This window comes from Thamnophis elegans, chromosome 2 (assembly GCF_009769535.1).
Source record: "Thamnophis elegans isolate rThaEle1 chromosome 2, rThaEle1.pri, whole genome shotgun sequence".
Lineage (NCBI taxonomy): Eukaryota > Metazoa > Chordata > Lepidosauria > Squamata > Colubridae > Thamnophis > Thamnophis elegans.
This window is the reverse complement of record NC_045542.1, coordinates 159,719,457-159,741,030: the sequence shown is the minus strand read 5'-3', so window position 1 is coordinate 159,741,030 and position 21,574 is coordinate 159,719,457. Positions and strand designations below refer to the sequence as shown.

The following is a 21,574-nucleotide window of genomic DNA, read 5'->3' as shown; positions in this document are numbered from 1 at the left end:
ACACCAATTGAGATGAGAACCCCATCAATCTCCTGGCCCAAACTCTTCCTGGAAACAGGAAACCGAGTTCCAGTCCTTGCACAACTTATATGCAATTCCTTGCACACGGAGTTGCAGCCTTGCATTCAAAGCCAGCAGGAGCGACTTCGGCAGGTCGCTTCTCTCAAGGAGAGGGAAGCCCCTTCTGAAAACGGGGCCACGAAATATGCGGGAAATTGTCAAGGAGTCAAGACGGATCTGAAAGTAGAAATTTGTTTTGCAAAGCCGACCTCTCTCTCCCCCCGCCACCCCTCTTGCAGGGTTTCCCCCAATGAAATGGAGGGTAAATGCATCCCTCGTTTCAGCGATCCTGATCCCCCCCCCTCCCCCGGAGCAGCACGATGGTCCGGAGCTTTGCTTCCCCCCCTGCCTTGCCCGTGCATGCACAGAGGCGGCAAGGGAACATGGGACCACGGCGTCTCCCTTTCCCATAACTCCGAACCTGATGAACTTTTGCAGGTCACCACGCGCGCCTCCAATAACAGCGTCTGGATCTCCATCCGCGTAAGATTTCCCTGCAAACTCTTGGACTTCTGAGAAAAACTTACCTTAAGGCTCAGAGCGAAGGAGAACGGTAGAAAAGCAGATGCGCTCCCAGCCTTTTCGGGGGAGATGGGGAGGAAATGGCCCGGAGAACGCTTGTGACGGGGAAAGAAAAAGGCGCATGCTCAGTTTTCTTCGGGAGGAAATATAAGTAGGAACTTTAAGAACTTTGGAGTAAAAGTAAGGTGACCAGATTTTCAGATTGGTAAAGAGGGACAATTTTGACGGGGGGGGGGGGGGGGGGCTTGATTAAAAATTTTATACGGAGCAACAAAAATGTTCATACAACGCAAAAATAGTATTGTAATATTTTTTTATTTCAACATAACTACAATTTACAAATATAAATTGTAACTGTTGCCAAACATCAAAACTTTGATCACGTGACCATGAAGATGGTGCAACGGTCGCTAAGTGTGAAAATGGTCGCTAAGTGTGAAAAATGGTCATCAGTCACTTTTTTCAATGCCATTGTAACTTTGGTCACTAAGCCCATTATCTGCAAATCTGGTCACCTTAGTCATGAATCATTTTTTTCATTGTGATTTTGAACTGAATTATTGTCAATCGAGGTCTATCTGTGCATGGCTGGCTTGATATTTGCTTTGTCAGGCAACCCTTTCCGATGACTGCTGACCTTGTTGGACCTTAGGGGTATTCTGAGTTTCAACTCCCAGAATTGTGAGCATGAGGGAAGAGGGAGGGTTTCCCACGCATAGCCTGCCTGAATCACCTTCAGCACAGGAGGAGGAGGTGGGAGGAGGGGATCTCCTGAGGTGCATCGACTAGGGATTTCGCCAATTTCTGACTCTGATCTTCAAGAAAACGAGCTTCAAAAAGATTTCCTCTATGTTTAGTTCCCAGACTTCAAGAAGAGGAAGTTGTAAAAGTGTATAGAATCGGCCAACTATTTGGAAAGGCAAGACTTGTGGAGAGACGCTTTCCTTCCACTCCCATGCCCATCATCCTTGGCCCCCGTGGAACCTGCTCTGGTCTTCTGCGCCTTTGCAGGATTCCCTGACGTAGCGCACAGAGTCCACCAGGGGTCTCCCTCGTCAGCGCTTGAAAGGGATGGGCGGTCCCCTTCCAGAGGGAACTGAGCATGCGCCTGGCTTTTTCCCGAACTCAAAGCTTCCCGGGAAAGCCTGGGAACGTGTCCCCTTTCCCGCGCCCAGAGAAGCCACGGAACCAAAGTCCCTCCGGTTGCCTTTGTATGCAGGGTTTCAGTTCCGTGTGTAAAGAGTTGAGTGCAAAGCGTGTAAGGACTGGAACTCGGTTTCCTCCGTTCCCCACCATCTCTTTGGTGTCTCTGCCGGCAGCCAAATAAAGAACCTGTTACAAGAAGGGCCATGCATTGGATGGTGGCTTCTTAATTCTGGCTTCTGGCATGATTGTTTTGTGTGTGTGAGACTGGAGACATAAGTTGGATTGTGCAAAGGGTTGTAGGCAGCAACAGAAATGATTTGATATAAATAATTAGGAAATAGAACACAAAACATAATTTAAATGTGTTTATCCAATATTTTGATTCCTTGATAGAAATTGAGGCAGAAGAGTCCTAGCAAACTTTCCACAAACATAAATAAGTATATCTATTAAGACGTGCCCGCCCTCCAACCCCATTCCAGAACTTGGTGGGTTCATAAGAATTTCTTTCTTTGTTTTCTTTCTTTCTTTGTTTTATTTATTTATTTATTTGTGGAGGAGGATGCTCAGTATTCAGATTTGCCTCCCTGTTGGTCATCCTTGTGTTTTCCATTTCAGTTCTGCAGGCCGTAGATCTTTCCTGTTTCCGCTGGAGACCAAAGTATCTTGTGAAGGAATTGGGCTGAATGGCGTTGGGAGCTTTGGCCAGACCTCTCGTGATTAGGAAGACCTGGGGAGATGCATGGGTCCATTTTAGTTCTGGATTAGAGACCAGAGAGAAGATGGAGGGTCAACGCCAAGAGGATGCAGGAACTGGAAAAGGCCGTCCCGCTGCTCAGCCTTGGAGCTGTGGGAAGAATGGGGCAAGTCCTGGGCAGAAGAGCCAAGAAGAGGAAGCCAACAATTCAGAGGTTAAATTCTGTGACTTCAGGAAAGTGCAGTTCCAGGAGGGGAAGAGTCCCCGAGATGTTTGCAGTCAGCTTCACCTCCTTTGCCTTCAGTGGCTGCAGCCAGAAAGACACACCAAGGCTCAGATGTTGGACCTGGTGCTCCTGGAGCAGTTCCTGGCTGTCCTTCCCCCAGAGATGGAGCAATGGGTGCGGGAGTGTGGAGCGGAGACCAGTTCCCAGGCGGTGTCCCTGGCCGAAGGCTTCTTGCTGACCCAGGAGTCTGAGAAGATGCAAGAAGAGTTGGAGGTATGAGAATGAAATCTTGGCAGTTCTAAAGAGAATCTTTCTGAATTTGTCAATGTTTCTCTGGCAGATTTTTTTGGGATTATGAGCTGCTAAAATCTCTTGTTCTATTTTTCTTCCAGAGGATGAATTTGGGTCAATTTTTCTATTCTGTCTTTGAGCTTAACCGATGCACATTGGTGTCTGCTGGGCTGAATGTTCAATATTGATAATTCATTTCTATCTCTCTACTCTTCCTTTCTTTCTCATGCCACATCTTCTCCACAAGTCCTTGCAAGCTATCACCGAGTTTCCCCAGGAGTGGAAAGATTCATCGAAATCCTCTCAGGAGCTGCTATTCAGGGAGAGCTTCCAGGAAGGTCAAAATCAGGACACCTCTCCAGGTAACAGAAGGTCTTTCCATGGGATATGAAGTTTGGACATCCAGCCGTATGATTGTTTTGTTTACCTTGAGTAGAATCAATCTCTCTCTCTCTCTCTCTCTCTCTCTCTCTCTCTCTCTCTCTCTCTCTCTCTCAACAGTCTGCTTCTACCATTTTCTGCCTCACAGGTAATAGAAAGCTGTCCTTCATATTTTTAGAACCACCTTCTCCTTGTGATGGAGCTGGAAGAGTGGCTGAACCTCTGCCTCAGGTAAGATTCATTTTTTTCTGTATAATATTTCATTTACAATATTGCTGTTTTGAGAGCAAGACAAATTTTAGACAAGATAGTTGAAAATTCACACCTGGCTTAACCTACCTGTCCATTCTGTTCAAACAAAACCCATTTTGTTCTCTGAATCTCTCCTTGAATTGGTGGAAGAAAACTGTCAAATTATGCTTGGGATTATCTGTTAATAGAGAAACTTGTTTCCTGTTTCAGGATTTTGTGTCTTTTGAGGATGTGGCCGTGTATTTCTCAGAGGAGGAGTGGTCTCAGCTGGATCCTGCCCAAAAAGCTCTCCATGGGGAAGTCATGCTGGAGAATTCCAGGAATCTGGCTTACCTGGGTAAGATCCCATCTGTCCTCAGTAACGTAGAGAAGGGATGGGTGGGTGGAGGGCTTAGAAATTTCTGATAAAAAGATCACTTTTTAATTATATCCTGCCTTTATTGCAAGTAAGTTAAGGCAGTGGACACATCCAGTACTCCTTCCTCTTCCTATTGTCCCCCAACCACAACAACCCTCTGATATGGGTTCAGAGACTGGTCCAAAGTCACACAGCCAGCATTCACGATTAAGGCAGAACTAATGCAGGCAGTCCTCGAGTTATGACCACAATTAAGACCAAAATTAAAGTTGCTAAGTGAGAAATTTGTTAAGCCAGTTTTGCCCCTTTTTACGACCTTCCTTTCCATGGTTTTTAAGTGAATCACTGCAGTTTAAGTTACTAACAAGGTTGTTAAGTGAATCTGGCTTCTCCATTGACTTTCCTTGTCAGAAGGTCGCAAAAGGGGATCATACAACCCTGGGATACTGCAACTTGTCACAAATATGAACCAGTTGTCAAGCATCTGACAACTGAATGTAAATCACATGTCCATGGGGAATGCTTCAATGGTCATAAGTGTGGAAAATGGTCTTAAGTCGCTTTTTTCAGTCCCATCGTAACTTTGTATGGTCACCAATAGAACTGCTATAAATTTAAGACTACCTGTACCCACAGTCTCCCAGTTTCTAGCCAAATTATATTGATGATTCTTTTACTAAATTTCAGATTTGATCATTCTCCTAGTTTGCTACATCTTACATTTTTCCCTTTCAAGGCTATAATAAGCAAGTGAATAAGAATCGTAAGGAACAATGTCAACCGGTTCAACTGACAGAGAAAAACAGGAATTTTGCAGATCAGATGCAAACAAAGATTGATGAAACAAACCGATCACAAAGTGAAGTTAAAAAAAGTATTTCTTTGACAAATCGTCTCCTTAGCCATACAATCATCAATACGGGAGAAATACCACATAAATGTATGGATTGTGAAAAGAGCTTTAAAAAATCAGAGGATCTCATTTCCCTTAAAAAAACACGTTCAGAAGACAAACAATATACTTGCGTGGAATGCAGAAAGACCTTCTCTTGTTATGACTCTCTTAAAACACATCAAAGGAATCGCACAGGAGAACGACCTTATAAATGCATGGATTGTGGAAAGGCCTTTAATTGTAGGAGTTATCTTAATTCCCACAAGAGGATCCATACAGGAGAGAAACCATATCAATGTCTTGAATGTGGAAAGAGTTTTAGGTGGAAATGTGCTCTCACCACCCATAAAAAGATCCACACAGGAGAGAAGCCATATCAATGTATGGAGTGTGGAAGGACTTTTACTCGTAGCAGTAATCTTAATTCCCATAAGAGGATCCACACAGGAGATAAACCATACCAATGTCTTGAATGTGGAAAGAGTTTTAGGTGGAATTGTGCTCTCACCTCCCATAAAAGGATCCACACTGGAGAGAAGCCATATAAATGTATGGAATGTGGGAAAAGCTTTAGGAAGAATGGTCATCTGTCTTGTCATAAAAGGAGCCATACAGGGGAAAACCATATGGATGCTTGGAGTGTGGAGAGACTTTTACTTTGAACAGTAGTCTTAAAAACCACAAGATGATCCACACAGGAGAGAAGCCATATAAATGTATGGAATGTGGAAAAAGCTTTAGGAAGAGTGATACTATGTCTTTACCATATAAGGAGCCACACGGGGGATAAACCATATGAATGCTTGGGGTTTGGAAAGACTTTTACTTGTAACAGCAGTCTTAATTTCCACAAGATGATCCACACAGGAGAGAAGCCCTATCAATGTGTGGAAAGGGCTTTAAGAAGAAATGTCGTCTTACGTCCCATCAAATGATCCACACAGGAGAGAAGCCATAGCAATACATCTGATGTAAATAACTGAATTCAGGTACACTGTGTGAGATGGTGACTAGAGATAACCAAAGGGACTAAGGAAGTATTTTTCAGCCTAAAATAACATTTTTGACACTAGTTCCTCCCCATAAACCTCCCCGTATAGTAATATATACATATTCTATGAAAGAACGTTCAGATGAAGATCCCTGAAAAGGAATCACAACTGTGGGAAGTCCTATAAATATACACGCAAAAGTTTTTTCTCCTGGGAAGGTGCCAAATTCTGTTTTCCTGTGGAATGACATTTTTTCAGACAAAAGCTAAAATTGATTTTTTTGTTGGTAGATGTACATTTGCCTTTGATTAAATTAAAGAAGTACAGTTGGTTTGATTATTTAACAGGTTGTTAATATATCCCAAGGGAAAAGGGAAGTTGAAAATATTCTGGTATCACTGCTGAGCATCAACTGAGGAAAGGGACTTTTGCAAACTGCAGAGCATGAAGTAAAGTTAGGACAATCATTGCAAGAATTGGCGGTAGAGATCTGCTACATTGGGATGTGCTTCAAATTCACTAAGGGATTACTACTACTTTGGGTTTGGGGATCTTGTCTGGGAATCTCACTCCAGCTTGAAATCATTTACTGGAAAGAGGGCTTAGCAATATGCTTTCAGATCTCAGAGGTAGCCAGACAGGAATCATGGCCAGGTAGGCTAACTCTTTTGAAAGGCTATTGTAGTACTCCTATTCATACTCTGTTGTAAGGCTGTATTAATAAATTTGTGCATATAATAAATATTTTATAATAAAAGTCTGAAAGTAGAAATCTGCCGTTCCTTAAAGTTGCTTCTAACTGAGATGAAGGGCATATGCATTGACTAAATCAATAAATAACTGTCTGATACCTCAGTGCACATTGTTGTTAAGATTCCTGTGAAGTAACCATCCTCTGCTACCAAATGTGATATTCCCGTGGGTCATCCATGAGGCCAATGTTGAGAAAAGACAGGACACGAACTTTCTCGAGATGGAGCGACCCAGATGAGAGTCTGAGAGCCCCTTTTATTGGGATAGAACAAAGGCAGGAGGAGCAATAGCATGTGATTAAAAACAGCCTGTAAAAGTACAATTTCTAATCTACTGCTCAGGGAAGTTCTGTCTATACATGGTCATATCCTGGTGAGGATCCTGGTCAGGATGTTTTGTTATGGACTATCAGGATGTTATGTTCTGCACTATCAGGATATCAGGATGTTATGGAGTTCTAGGAGTTTGTTTTCTCCTGTGTGATTCAGCGTGGCTCTGCAGGCCCTAGTATGAACTAGTATGAACCATGGAGGACACACGCCTACACAAGGAACTATATTACAACAGATTCCTTCCTTGCCAGTTCTGTGCATGGCTGGCTTGATATTTGCTTTGTCAGGCAACCCTTTCCGATGACTGCTGACCTTGTACCCTAGGAGTATTCTGAGTTTCAACTCCCAGAATTGTGAGCCTGAGGGAAGAGGGAGGGTTTCCCATGCATAGCCTGCCTGAATCACCTTCAGCACAGGAGGAGGAGGTGGGAGGAGGGGATCCCCTGAGGTGCATCAATTAAGGGTTTTGTCAATTTCTCAGACTGGTCTTTAAGAAAAGGAGCTTCAAAAAGATTTCCTCAATGTCCACAAATCACACATAGTTCCCAAACATTAAAAAGAAGAAGTTGTAAAACTGTATAGAATCGGCCACCTATTTGGAAAGGCAAGACTTGTGGAGAGACGCTTTCCTTGCACTTCCATGCCCATCATCCTTGACCCCCGTGGAACCTGCTCTTGTCTTCTGCCCCTTTGCAGGATCCCCTGGCAAAGCGCACAGAGTCCACCAGGGGTCTCCCTCGTCAGCGCTTAGAAGGGCTGGGCAGCCTCCTGCCAGAGGGAACTGAGCATGCGCCTGGCTCTCAAAAGTTTCCGGGAAAGGCTGGGATCGCGTCTGCTTTTTCTTTTGCGTCCGATGCTTCTTCCCTCCGCTGTGAACTTTCGGCTGAGCCCGGAGGCCGAGAGGCTGGAAGGAATTCTCTCACGGGTGGAGATCCAGGCGTGACTCGGAGTGAGTGGGCTCTTTCCTCTGACGCTGGAGGGGAGCCTGGAGCATGCAAAGCTTCGTCAAGTTCCAAGTGGCGGAAAGGGGAGGGGGGTGGAGAGTTCGAGGTCCCATGTTCCCCTGCCACCCCGAGGAAAAAAGGGACCCGAAGGGCAGCTCCGAACCTGCCGGGTTTTCTCCAGGAAGAAAATCGGGGTCGCCATAAAGAGGGGAACCAACGAGCCTCCGTTTTCTCCGGCAACCCTCTGCATGCGGGGAGAGGGAGAGGTTGCCTTCCCAAAAGGCGCAGAATGTCTTGATTCCGGGAGAATTTCCTGCACGTTTCTCGGCCCTTTTCAAGAAGGTTTTTCCCTCGCCTCCCTTTTCCTGGGCTCAGAGAAGCTACCTGCCAAAGTCCCTCCGGTTCCCTTTGTATGCAAGGCTGCAGTTCCGTGTGTGAAGAGTTGAGTGCAAGGCGTGTAAGGACTGGAACTCGGTTTCCTCCTTTTCCATCTTTCCCCACCTTCTCTTTGCTGTCTCTGCCGGCAGGCAAATGAACCTGTGAGAAGAACGGCCATTCATTGGATGGTGGCTTCTTAATTCTGGCTTCTGGCGTGATTTTTTCTTTTCTTTTACTAGAGACATAATTTGGATTCTGCAAAGGGTTGTAGACAGCAACACAAATGATTTGATATAAATTATTAGGAAACAGAAAAGCAAAACATATTTGTTTTGTACCCTATTTTATGTAAGCCGCCCTGAGTCCCCTCAGGGAAAAGGGCGGCCTATAAATGTTAATCAAATCAAATCAAATAAAATGTATTTATCCAAATTTTGGGTTCCTTGATAGAAGTTGAGGCAGAAGACTGTTGGCAGACTTTCCCCAAAGATAAACAAGTATATCAATTAAGACCCCCCCCCCCCCAAATCCCATTCCAGAACTTGGTGGGTTCATAAGAATTTCTTTTCTTTTCTTTTCTTTTGTTTGTTTGTTTGTTGATTTATTTATTTATTTGTGGAGGAGGATGCTCAGTATTCAGATTTGCCTCCCTGTTGAACAGCCTTGTGTTTTCCATTTGAGTTCTGTGTAGGCTGGAGATCTTTCCTGATTCCTCTGGAGACCAAAGTATCTTGTGAAGGAATTGGGCTGAATGGCGTTGGGAGCTTTGGCCAGACCTCTCGCGATTAGGAAGACTTGGGGAGATTTTGGTGGTGGATTAGAGACCAGAGAGAAGATGGAGGGTCAACGCCGAGAAGATGCAGGAGCTGGAAAAGGCCGTCCAGCTACTCAGCCATGGAGCTGTGGGAAGAATGGGGAAACTCCTGGGCAGAAGAGCCAAGAGGAGGAAGCCAGCAGTTCAGAGGTCCAATTCTGTGACTTCAGTGAAGTGCATTTCCAGGAGGGGAAGAGTCCCCGAGATGTTTGCAGTCAGCTTCACCGCCTTTGCTGTCAGTGGCTGCAGCCAGAAAGACACACCAAGGCTCAGATGCTGGACCTGGTACTCCTGGATCAGTTCCTGGCTATCCTTCCCCCAGAGATGGAGCAATGGGTGCGGGAGTGTGGAGTGGAGACCAGTTCCCAGGCGGTGTCCCTGGCCGAAGGCTTCTTGCTGACCCAGGAGTCTGAGAAGATGCAAGAAGAGTTGGAGGTATGAGAATGAAATCTTGGCAGTTCTAAAGAGAATCTTTCTGAATTTGTCAATGTTTTTCTGACAGACTTTTCTGGGATTTTGAGCTGCTAAGATCTCTTGTTCTGAATTTGGACCAATATTTCTATTCTTGCTTTTCCAGCTTAATCAATAGACTTTGGTATCTGCTAGGCTGAGTGTTCAATATTGATAATTCATTTCTATCTCTACTCTTCCTTTCTTTCTCATGCCACATCTTCTCCACAAGTCCTTGCAAGCTATCACTGAGTTTCCCCAGGGGTGCAAAGATTCATTGAAATCCTCTCAGGAGCTGCTATTCAGGGAGAGCTTCCATGAAGGTCAAAATCAGGACACCTCTCCAGGTAACAGAAGATCTTTCCATGGGATATGAAGTTTGGACATCCAGCCATATAATTGTTTTGTTCGTCTTGAGTAGAATCTCTCTCTCTCTCTCTCTCTCTCTCTCTCTCTTTTAACAGTTTGCTTCTATCATTTTCTGCCTCACAGGTAATAGAAATATGTCCATGTTATTTTTAGAACCGCCTTCTCCTTGTGATGGAGCTGAAAGAGTGGCTGAACCTCTGCCTCAGGTAAGATTCATTTTATACTGTATAATATTCCATTTATAATATTGCTGTTTTGAGAGCAAGACAAATTTTAGACCAGATCGTTGAAAATTCACACCTGGCTTAACCTACCTGTCCATTCTGTTCAAACAAAACCCATTTTGTTCTCTGAATCTCTCCTTGAATTGGTGGAAGAAAACTGTCAAATTATGCTTGGGATTATCTGTTAATAGGGAAACTTGTTTTCTATTTCAGGATTTTGTTTCTTTTGATGATGTGGCCGTGTATTTCTCCAAGGAGGAGTGGTCTCAGCTGGATCCTGCCCAAAAAGCTCTCCATGGGGAAGTCATGCTGGAGAATTCCAGGAATCTGGCTTACCTGGGTAAGATCCCATCGATCCTCAGTAACGTAGAGAAGGGATGGGTGGGTGGAGGGCTTAGAAATTTCTGATAAAAAGATCACTTTTTAATTATATCCTGCCTTTATTGCAAGTAAGTTAAGGAAGTGGACACATCCAGTACTCCTTCCTCTTCCTATTGTCCCCCCAACAACAACAACCCTCTGATATGTGTTGAGAGACTGGTCCAAAGTCACCCAGACAGCATTCATGATTAAGGCAGAACGAATGCAGGCAGTCCTCGAGTTATTACCACAATTGAGCCCAAAATTAATGTTCCTAAGTGAGAAATTTGTTAAGCGAGTTTTGCCCCTTTATACGACCTTTCTCCCCACAGTTTTTAAGTGAATCACTGCAGTTTAAATTACTAACATGGTTGTTAAGTGTATCTGGCTTCTCCATTGACTTTCCTTGTCAAAGGGGATCACAAAACCCTGGGATACTGCAACTGTCACAAATATGAACCAGTTGTCAAGCATCTGAATGTAAACCACATCTCCATGGGGGATGCTTCAATGGTCATAAGTGTGGAAAATGGTCTTACGTCGCTTTTTTCAGTCCCATTGTAACTTTGTATGGTCACCAATTGAACTGCTATAAATTTAAGACTACCTGTACCCACAGTCTCCCAGTTTCTAGCCAAATTATATTGATGATTCTTTTACTAAATTTCAGATTTGTTCACTCTCCTAGTTTGCTACATCTTACATTTTTCCCTTTCAAGGCTATAATGAGCAAGTGAATAAGAATTGTAAGGAACAATGTCAACCGGTTCAACTGACAGAGAAAAACAGAAATTTTCCAAATCAGATGCAAACAAAGATTGATGAAACAAATCGATCACAAAGTGAAGTTAAAAAAAGTATTTCTTTGACAAATCGTCTCCTTAGCCATACAATCATCAATACGGGAGAAATACCACATAAATGTATGGATTGTGAAAAGAGTTTTAAAAAATCAGAGGATCTCATTTCCCATAAAAAAACACGTTCAGAAGACAAACAACATACTTGCGTGGAATGCAGAAAGACCTTTTGTTGTTATGACTCTCTTAGAACCCATCAAAGGAATCACACAGGAGAACAACCTTATAAATGCATAGTGTGTGGAAAGAACCTTAGTTGTAGCAGTAGTCTTAATTCCCACAAGAGGATCCACACAGGAGAGAAACAATATCAATGTCTTGAATGTGGAAAGAATTTTAGGTGGAAGTGTGCTCTCACCACCCATAAAAAGATCCACACAGGAGAGAAGCCATATCAATGTATGGAATGTGGAAAGGGCTTTAGTTGTAGCAGTAATCTTACTTCCCATCAAAGGATCCACACAGGAGAGAAGCCATATAAATGTATGGAATGTGGAAAAAGCTTTAGGAAAAATGTTAATCTGTCTTGCCATAAAAGGATCCACACAGGAGAGAAGCCATTTGAATGTATTGAGTGTGGAAAGGGCTTTACTTGTAGCAGTAACCTTACTTCCCATAAAAGGATCCATACAGGAGAGAAGCCATATCAATGTATTGAATGTGGAAAGGGCTTTACTTGTAGCAGTAATCTTACTTCCCATCTTATGATTCACACAGGAGAGAAGCCATATAAATGTATGGTATGTGGAAAAAGCTTTAGGAATAGTAATAATCTGTCTTACCATAAAAGGATGCACACAGGAGAGAAGCCATATGAATGCTTGGAGTGTGGAAAGACTTTTACTTGTAAGAGCAGTCTTAATTTCCACAAGATGATCCATACAGGAGAGAAGCCCTATCAATGTATGGAGTGTGGAAAGAGCTTTAGGAATATATGTCATCTTACGTCCCATCAAATGATCCATGTACGGGGAAAAAACATATGAATGCACAGAGTGTGGAAAAAGCTTTCCAAGGAGGTACACCCTTACTTGCCATAGAAAGATCCACAATTTGGAGGAGCCATATCAATACATCTGATGTAAATAACTGTATTCAGGTACACTGTGTGAGACGGTGACTAGAGATAAGCAATGGGACTAAGAAAGTATTTCTCAGTCTAAAATAAGATTCGTGTCATTGGTTCCTCCCCATAAATCTCCCCATATAGGAACTTGTACATATTCTATGGAAGAATGTTCAGATGAAGACTCCTGAAAAGGAATCACAACTGTGGGAAGTCCTATACACGCAAAAGTTTTTTTCTCCTGGGAAGGTGCCAAATTCTGTTTTCCTGTGGCATGACATTGTTTCAGACAAAAGCTAAAATTGATTTTTTTTTTGGTTGGTAGATGTACTTGTAGCCTTTGATTAAATGAAAGAAGTACAGTTGGTTTGATTATTTAACAGGTTGTCAATATAGCCCAAGGGAAAAGGGAAGTTGAAAGTATTCTGGCATCAGAAACTGTTGAGCATCAACTGAGGAAAGGGACTTTTGCAAACTGCAGAGCATGAAGTAAAGTTAGGACAGTCATTGCAAGAATTGGCGGTAGAGATCTGCTACATTGGGATGTGCTTCAAATTCACTAAGGGATTACTACTACTTTGGGTTTGGGGATCTTGTCTGGGAATCTCACTCCATCTTGAAATCATTTACTGGAAAGAGGGCTTAGCAATATGCTTTCAGATCTCAGAGGTAGCCAGACAGGAATCATGGCCAGATAGGCTAACTCTTGAAAGGCCATTGTAGTACTCCTATTCATACTCTGTTGTAAGGCTGTATTAATAAATTTGTGCATATAATAAATATTTTATAATAAAAGTCTGAAAGTAGAAATCTGCCGTTCCTTAAAGTTACTTCTAACTGAGATGGAGGGCGTATGCATTGACTAAATCAATAAATAACTGTCTGATACTTCAATGCACATTGTTGTTAAGATTCCTTCCTTGCTAGTTATGCAGCTGCATACTTCTCCATATTTTATTTGATATTTCCCTGAGTAGCATCTATTTTCCTTGTCTCTCAAGCTGATTCCCACAAACCTTTACAAACGCCTGGTGCTGTGGAAAAAAAGGACTAGGGGAGACATGATAGCAGTGTTCCAATACCTCAGGGGTTGCCACAAAGAAGAGGGAGTCAAACTATTCTCCAAGGCACCTGAGGGTAGAACAAGAAACAATGGGTGGAAACTAATCAAGGGGAGAAGCAACTTAGAACTGAGGAGAAATTTCCTGACAGAACAATTGTTCAGTGGAACAGTTTGCCTCCAGAAGTTGTGAATGCCCCAACACTGGAAGTCTTTAAGAGTATGTTGGATAGCCATTTGTCTGAAACGGTATAGGGTTTCCAGCCTAGGCAGGGGGTTGGACTAGAAGACCTCCAAGGTCCCTTCCAACTCTGCTATTGTATCCATCCGTTTCAATCTACTAGCTTTGTCCAAAGGCAGTAGCTATCAAGGAAAGTTCCTTTAGAGGAAGATGACTGACTGGCCAAGCATTCAAGAAGAACCTAGATCAGGGGTAGTGAACCTTTTTATACCTACCGCCCACTTTTGTATCTCTGTTAGTAGTAAAATTTTCTAACCGACCACCGGTTCCACAGTAATGGTGATTTATAAAGTAGGGAAGTAACTTTAGTTTATAAAATTTATAAAGCAGAGTTACAGCAAACCCCTGCCGCCCACCATGGAAGCTGGAACACCCTCTAGTGGGCGGTAGGGGCCAGGTTGACTACCACTGACCTACATGGACTACATGACATACAGAATATACATGGGAGAATATTTGTACCTCAGGGTTGAGATGAAGGGTCCTTTGTGGACTTTGAGCTTGGTGGTTTCGCCATTTTTCAGCCGTTATTGGCCCAATTTTTGGTCCATTTGTTGGCCTCTCTTCGGCCCATTTTTCAGCCATTTTGGGCCCATTTTTCAGCCTTTTTTGAAGCTTGTTCTGGGGCCTTTTTTCATCCTGTTTTGGGCCTGTTTTTTTGACAGATTTGGGTCCTATTTTGGGCCCTTTTTGGCCAGTTTTGGACTCGCTTTTTGGCAATTTTGACCCATTCTTTAGCCATCTTGGCCTGTTGTTGGACCAGTTTTCGACCTGTATTTCAGCATGTTTTGGGCCCATTTTTTGGCCGATTTTTCAGAGCATTTTTGGCCTGTTTTGGGATCAAAACAGCTCATTTTCTATGTTTTGGCCCATTTTGGGCTCATTTTTGGGCTGTTTTTGGCCAGTGGAGTGCTGCAGAAGGCCATGGAAAGTGAAAATGAGGTGTGGGTGGTGGACGCAGCCTGTTTTAGCCGCCAGAGGCATCGTGGGCCTGTCCTTTCATATTTCCAGGTCGGCACACAAGGCTGGATTTAAGCACCCTGATGGCTGGATGTGGCCTGTGGGTGTCGAGTTTGACACCCCTGTGGTAGATGTTTCTTGTTTTTGGGTGGCTTCTCAGAAAGCACAAAAGACAGCAATGTTACCTTAATTGGTTCCAGTACATCCCATGAATACTTAAAAGGATGATTCCCAAAAAACCCCACATGACTTAACCATGAGACCCTTTGATTCAGCCAGAACAACTTTTTATCTCCCTTTTCCTATGTCAGTGACCTCCCCAGCAGGGCCCACTTTCTGTCCGCCTTCTGTGGCCATTCCCTTCTTTTGCAGGCTCCAGAGAAAAGGAAAAGGATAGACGCAGTCCTCTACTTACGACCAGAATTGAGCACAAAATTTCTATTTCTAGACGAGAAAGTTTTGAAGTGAATTTCCCCCCATTTCACGATTTTTATTGGCCCAGTTGTTAAGTGAATCACTATAGTTGTTAAATTAGTAAGATGGTTTTTCAGAGAATCTGGCTTCTCCATTGATTCTATTTATTAGAAGATCGCAAAAGGTTATGACACGACCCTGGGACACTGTAACTGTCATAAACATGACTGAGTTGCCAAGTGTCTGAATTTTGATCACAGGACCATGGAGATGGTGCAATGTTCATAAGTGTGAAAAATGGTCATAAATCCTTTTTTTTTCCATTGTGATTTTGAATGGTCACTGAATTATTGCCAATCGAGGTCTATCTGTGCATGGCTGGCTTGATACTTGCTTTGTCAGGCAACGCTTTATGATGACTGCTGACCTTGTTGGACCTTAGGAGTATTCTGAGTTTCAACTCCCGGAATTGTGAGCCTGAGGGAAGAGGGAGGGTTTCCCACGCATAGCCTGCCTGAATCACCTTCAGCACAGGAGGAGGAGGTGGGAGGAGGGGAATCCCCTGAGGTGCATCAACTAAGGGTTTTGCCAATTTCTCAGACTGACCTTCAAGAAAATGAGCTTCAAAAAGATTTCCTCAATGTCCACAAATCACACATAGTTCCCAGACATTAAAAAGAAGAAGTTGTAAAACTGTATAGAATCGGCCAGCTATTTGGAAAGGCAAGACTTGTGGAGAGACGCTTTCCTTCCACTCCCAGGCCCATCATCCTTGGCCCCCGTGGAACCTGCTCTCGTCTTCTGCTCCATTGCAGGATCCCCTGACGTAGCGCACAGCGTCCACCAGGGGTCTCCCTCGTCAGCGCTTGGGAGGGATGGGCAGCCTCCTTCCAGAGGGAACTGAGCATGCGCTCAGTTTTAACGAACTCAAAACTTCCCGGGAAAGGCTGGGATCGTGTCTGCTTTTTCTGCGGCGTCCGATTCTTCTTCCCTCCGCTGTGAACCTTCGGCTGAGCCCGGAGGCCGAGAGGCTGGAAGGAATTCTCTCACGGGTGGAGATCCAGGCGTGACTCGGAGTGAGTGGGGCTCTTTCCTCTGACGCTGGAGGGGAGCCTGGAGCATGCAAAGCTTCATCAAGTTCCACGTGGCGGAAAGGGGGTGGTGGTGAGTTCGAGGTCCCATGTTCCCCTGCCACCCCGTGGAAGAAAGGGACACGCAGGGCAGGTCCGCACGTGCTGGGTTTTCTCCAGGAAGGAAATCAGGATCGCCAGAAAGAGGGGACCCATCGACCCTCCGTTTCCTCCGGCAACCCTCTGCATGCGGGGAGAGGGAGAGGTTGCCTTCCCAAAAGGCGCAGAATGTCTTGATTCCGGGAGAATTTCCTGCACGTTTCTCGTCCCTTTTCAAGAAGGGTTTTCCCCTCGTCTCCCTTTTCCTTGGCCCAGAGAAGCTACCTGCCAAAGTCCCTCCGGTTGCCTTTGCATGCAAGGCTGCAGTTCCGTGTGTAAAGAGTTGAGTGTAAGGCGTGTAAGGACTGGAACTCGGTTTCCTCCTTTTCCTGCCTTTCCCCACCTTTTTTTTTGCTGTCTCTGCCGGCAGGGAAACAAAGAACCTGTTACAAGAAGGGCCATGCATTGGATGGTGGCTTCTTAGTTCTGGCTTCTGGCATGATTTTTTTTTGTGTGTCACTGGAGTCATACTTTGGATTGTGCAAAGGGTTGTAGACAACAACAGAAATGATTTGATATAAATTATTAGGAAATAGAAAAGCAAAACATATTTTAAATGTATTTATCCAAATTTTGGGTTCCTTGATAGAAGTTGAGGCAGAAGACTGTTGGCAGACTTTCCCCAAAGATAAACAAGTATATCAATTAAGCCCCCCCCCCCCCAAATCCCATTCCAGAACTTGGTGGGTTCATAAGAATTTCTTTTGTTTTGTTTTGTTTGTTTGTTGATTTATTTATTTATTTGTGGAGGAGGATGCTCAGTATTCAGATTTGCCCCCCTGTTGAACATCCTTGTGTTTTCCATTTGAGTTCTATAGGCAGGAGATCTTTCCTGTTTCCTCTGGAGACCAAAGTATCTTGTGAAGGAATTGGGCTGAATGGCGTTGGGAGCTTTGGCCAGACCTCTCGTGATTAGGAAGACCTGGGGAGATGCATGGGTCCATCTTGGTGCTGGATTAGAGAGCAGAGAGAAGATGAAGGGACAGAGCCGAACAGATGGAGGAGTTGGAGAAGGACGTCCAGCTGCTCAGCCTTGGAGCTGTGGGAAGAATGGGGAAACTCCTGGGCAGAAGAGCCAAGAGGAGGAAGCCAGCAGTTCAGAGGTTAAATTCTGTGACTTCAGGAAAGTGCAGTTCCAGGAGGGGAAGAGTCCCCGAGATGTTTGCAGTCAGCTTCACCGCCTTTGCCTTCAGTGGCTGCAGCCAGAAAGACACACCAAGGCTCAGATGCTGGACCTGGTGCTCCTGGATCAGTTCCTGGCTGTCCTTCCCCCAGAGATGGAGCAATGGGTGCGGGAGTGTGGAGTGAAGACCAGTTCCCAGGCAGTGGCCCTGGCCGAAGGCTTCTTGCTGACCCAGGAGTCTGAGAAGATGCAAGAAGAGTTGGAGGTATGAGAATGAAATCTTGGCAGTTCTAAAGAGAATCTTTCTGAATTTGTCAATGTTTCTCTGGCAAAAAATTTTGGGATTATGAGCTGCTAAGATCTTTTGTTCTATTTTTCGTCTGGATGATGAATTTGGATCAATTTTTCTATTCTGGCTTTTCCAGTTTAACCAATAGACTTTGGTGTCTGCTAGGCTGAGTGTTCAATATTGATAATTCATTTTTATCTCTCTACTCTTCCTTTCTTTCTCATGCCACATCTTCTCCACAAGTCCTTGCAAGCTATCACTGAGTTTCCCCAGGGGTGCAAAGATTCATTGAAATCCTCTCAGGAGCTGCTATTCAGGGAGAGCTTCCACGAAGGTCAAAATCAGGACACCTCTCCAGGTAACAGAAGGTCTGTCCATGGGATATGAAGTGTGGACATCCAGCCATATAATTGTTTTGTTCACCTTGAGTAGAATCTCTCTCTCTTTTAACAGTCTGCTTCTATCATTTTCTGCCCCACAGGAAATAGAAAGCTGTCCATGTTATTTTTAGAACCGCCTTCTCTTTGTGATGGAGCTGAAAGAGTGGCTGAACTTCTGCCTCAGGTAAGATTCATTTTATTCTGTATAATATTCCATTTATAATATTGCTGTTTTGAGAGCAAGACAAATTTTAGACAGATTGTTGAAAATTCACACCTGGCTTAACCTACCTGTCCATTCTATTCAAACAAAACCCATTTTGTTCTCTGAATCTCTCCTTGAATTGGTGGAAGAAAACTGTCAAATTATGCTTGGGATTATCTGTTAATAGGGAAACTTGTTTCCTATTTCAGGATTTTGTGTCTTTTGAGGATGTGGCCGTGTATTTCTCCGAGGAGGAGTGGTCTCAGCTGGATCCTGCCCAAAAAGCTCTCCATGGGGAAGTCATGCTGGAGAATTCAAGGAATCTGGCTTACCTGGGTAAGATCCCATCTGTCCTCAGTAACGTAGAGAAGGGATGGATGGGTGGGTGGAGGGCTTAGAAATTTCTGATAAAAAGATCACTTTTTAATTATATCCTGCCTTTATTGCAAGTAAGTTAAGGCATTGGACACATCCAGTACTCCTTCCTCTTCCTATTGTCCCCCCAAAACAACAACGCTCTTATATGGGTTGAGAGACTGGTCCAAAGTCACCCAGCCAGCATTCACGATTAAGGCTGAACTAATGCCGGCAGTCCTCGAGTTATGACCACAATTAAGCCCAAAATTAATGTTGCTAAGTGAGAAATTTGTTAAGCCAGTTTTGCCCCTTTCTAAGACCTTCCTTTCCATGGTTTTTAAGTGAATCACTGCAGTTTAAGTTACTAACATGGTTGTTAAGTGAATCTGGCTTCTCCATTGACTTTCCTTGTCAGAAGGTCGCAAAAGGGGATCATACAACCCTGGGATACTGCAACTGTCACAAATATGAACCAGTTGTCAAGCATCTGAATGTAAACCACATGTCCATGGCGGATGCTTCAATGGTCATAAGTGTGGAAAATGGTCTTACGTCGCTTTTTTCAGTCCCATTGTAACTTTGTATGGTCACCATTTAAACTGCTATAAATTTAAGATTACCTGTACCCACAGTCTCCCAGTTTCTAGCCAAAATATATTGATGATTCTTTTACTAAATTTCAGATTTGATCATTCTCCTAGTTTGCTACATCTTACATTTTTCCCTTTCAAGGCTATAATGAGCAAGTGAATAAGAATCGTAAGGAACAATGTCAGCCGGTTGAACTGACAGAGAAAAACAGAAATTTTCCAAATCAGATGCAAACAAAGATTGATGAAACAAACCGATCACAAAGTGAAGTTAAAAAAAGTATTTCTTTGACAAATCGTCTCCTTAGCCATACAATCCTCAATACGGGAGAAATACCACATAAATGTATGGATTGTGAAAAGAGCTTTAAAAAATCAAAAGATCTCATTTCCCATAAAAAAACACGTTCAGAAGACAAACAACATACTTGCGTGGAATGCAGAAAGACCTTTTGTTGTTATGACTCTCTTAAAACCCATCAAAGGAATCACACAGGAGAACGACCTTATAAATGCATGGATTGTGGAAAGGCCTTTAATTGTAGAAGTCATCTTAATTCCCACACAGGAGAGAAACCATATCAATGTCTTGAATGTGGAAAGAGTTTTAGGCGGAATTATTCTCTCACCACCCATAAAAGGATCCATGCAGGAGAGAAGCCATATCAATGTATGGAGTGTAGAAGGACTTTTACTCGTAGCAATCATCTTAATTACCATAAGAGGATCCACACAGGAGAGAAACCATATCAATGTCTAGAATGTGGAACGAGTTTTAGGTGGAATTGTGCTCTCACCTCCCATAAAAGGAGCATTGATGAATTGCTCAAGCAGGAGATCCTATACCATTTCAGACAAGTGACTGTCCAGTCTCTTCCTAAAAACTCCAGTGATGGAGCACCCACAACATCTGAAGGCAAAGCTGTTCCTTTGATTAATTGTCCTCACTGTTAAGTAGTTTCTCATCAATTTCAGGTTGTTTCTCCCCTTGATTGGCTTCCATCCATTGTTTCTTGTCCTGCCTAAAAGACTGCTTTGACATTGCAGTTGGGAATCCCTGTGTTCCTACTTAATCTGGGTAGAATGTTGAAAGATGATGTTTCTTATCTGGACAAGCACATTAATATATACACCTTGTACAGGTGCGTAAGGTGAGCGATGATTTTCCCTCCAATCCTCTTCTGGTTATCCAGAAGGCTGGTGAGGAAGGGTGAAACAAAGGGAGGGGGTATTCCTTTGAAGGTTTTTCTTTCTTGGCCTGATCTTTGGATTTGAGTCTCTTCCACAAAATAAGAGAGAAGCCATGGAAATCAAAACAATTCAAGAATTTAGACAGGTCCTTCAATCTAGGAGAAAGTGAAGAAGAAGAAGGAAGAAGAAGAAGAAGAAGAAGAAGAAGAAGAGCGTTAGGCCTGTAATAGCTCCATGGCTTGTTTTCATCTTTGTGCTGCAAAGTCAGTGGGCACCTCATCCCAAGCTTCACGGAGAGCCTCTGCAGCATCAACAGCATCAGAAGCAGAAGCAGCTGCGTCATAATTGATAAGGCTGAATCAACCCCCTTCCCCACTTCTAAAGCCATGAAGTGCAAGAAGAGTTAGAGCCCTCTTGCAAGATGGAAATGCTGGCGGCTTTCATGATTCAAAAAGAGTCAAACTGATTTTCACCTGGAAAAAGGAGGGAAAGGCACATTCAAGTGCACGGTCCCTGCCTTTCACAAACCTTGTGTCACACAGGGTGTGTGACCTGAGGCCCTTATCCCTCTCTGATGTAAGATTCCCTTCCACGTTGCTGCAGTCTGATGTTTACATCAAAGGCAGCCACTGGAGAAGTAGCAAGGAAGTAACAAAAACTGGAATGGAGATAATTAGAACGAGGAACAATTTCTCCCCCAGGGATCCTAAACGTCTTCTGGGCTCCATGTGCAGTGGGGTAGAAGAGAAAAAAAATAATGCAAGTGAAAAATAACAGATCCTCCTCTTGGGGCAATTTTATGTTATGGTTGCCGTCCTTCCTATCAGTGCATGTCCAGAAAATGATGCTAGATAAAGATAGTTCAATAGATGTAGCTTTTTCTCTCCAGAGATTGTTACAGAAGGTCACTCAGAACTATCAAGTTTGATTTCATTCTAGATAGTTGACACTTAACTTTAGTTCTGCCTGTCTTCTAACACCAAGGAAGCAATCAGTACCCTTGAATGCTCCTCATTTAAGAGTATGGCCTGTTTGTGTTGTGGCCCACGGGCAGTCAGCAGAGCTGGAAGCAGAGTCAGACAGTGAGGAGGTTGGGGAGGAACAGGGGCCAGTCCTGAGGGCTGAGGAAAGCTCAGTAGTATTATTTTCAGCAAACAGACGAGAG

The 21,574-nt window shown here is 43.7% G+C and overlaps 1 protein-coding gene and 2 pseudogenes across 1 annotated transcript; 2 read left to right on the top strand and 1 right to left on the bottom strand.

Moving 5' to 3' along the window:
• Positions 1-21,574, bottom strand: part of LOC116503602 — a 359,386-nt pseudogene that overhangs the window by 57,476 nt on the left and 280,336 nt on the right.
• LOC116503613 (gastrula zinc finger protein XlCGF67.1-like) lies at positions 4,737-5,557 on the top strand. Its single transcript, XM_032210143.1, has one exon. The coding sequence runs from the start codon at positions 4,756-4,758 to the stop codon at positions 5,488-5,490; it is 735 nt and encodes a 244-aa protein (XP_032066034.1). The 5' UTR covers positions 4,737-4,755; the 3' UTR covers positions 5,491-5,557.
• On the top strand, positions 7,713-20,061 carry LOC116503803 (annotated as a pseudogene).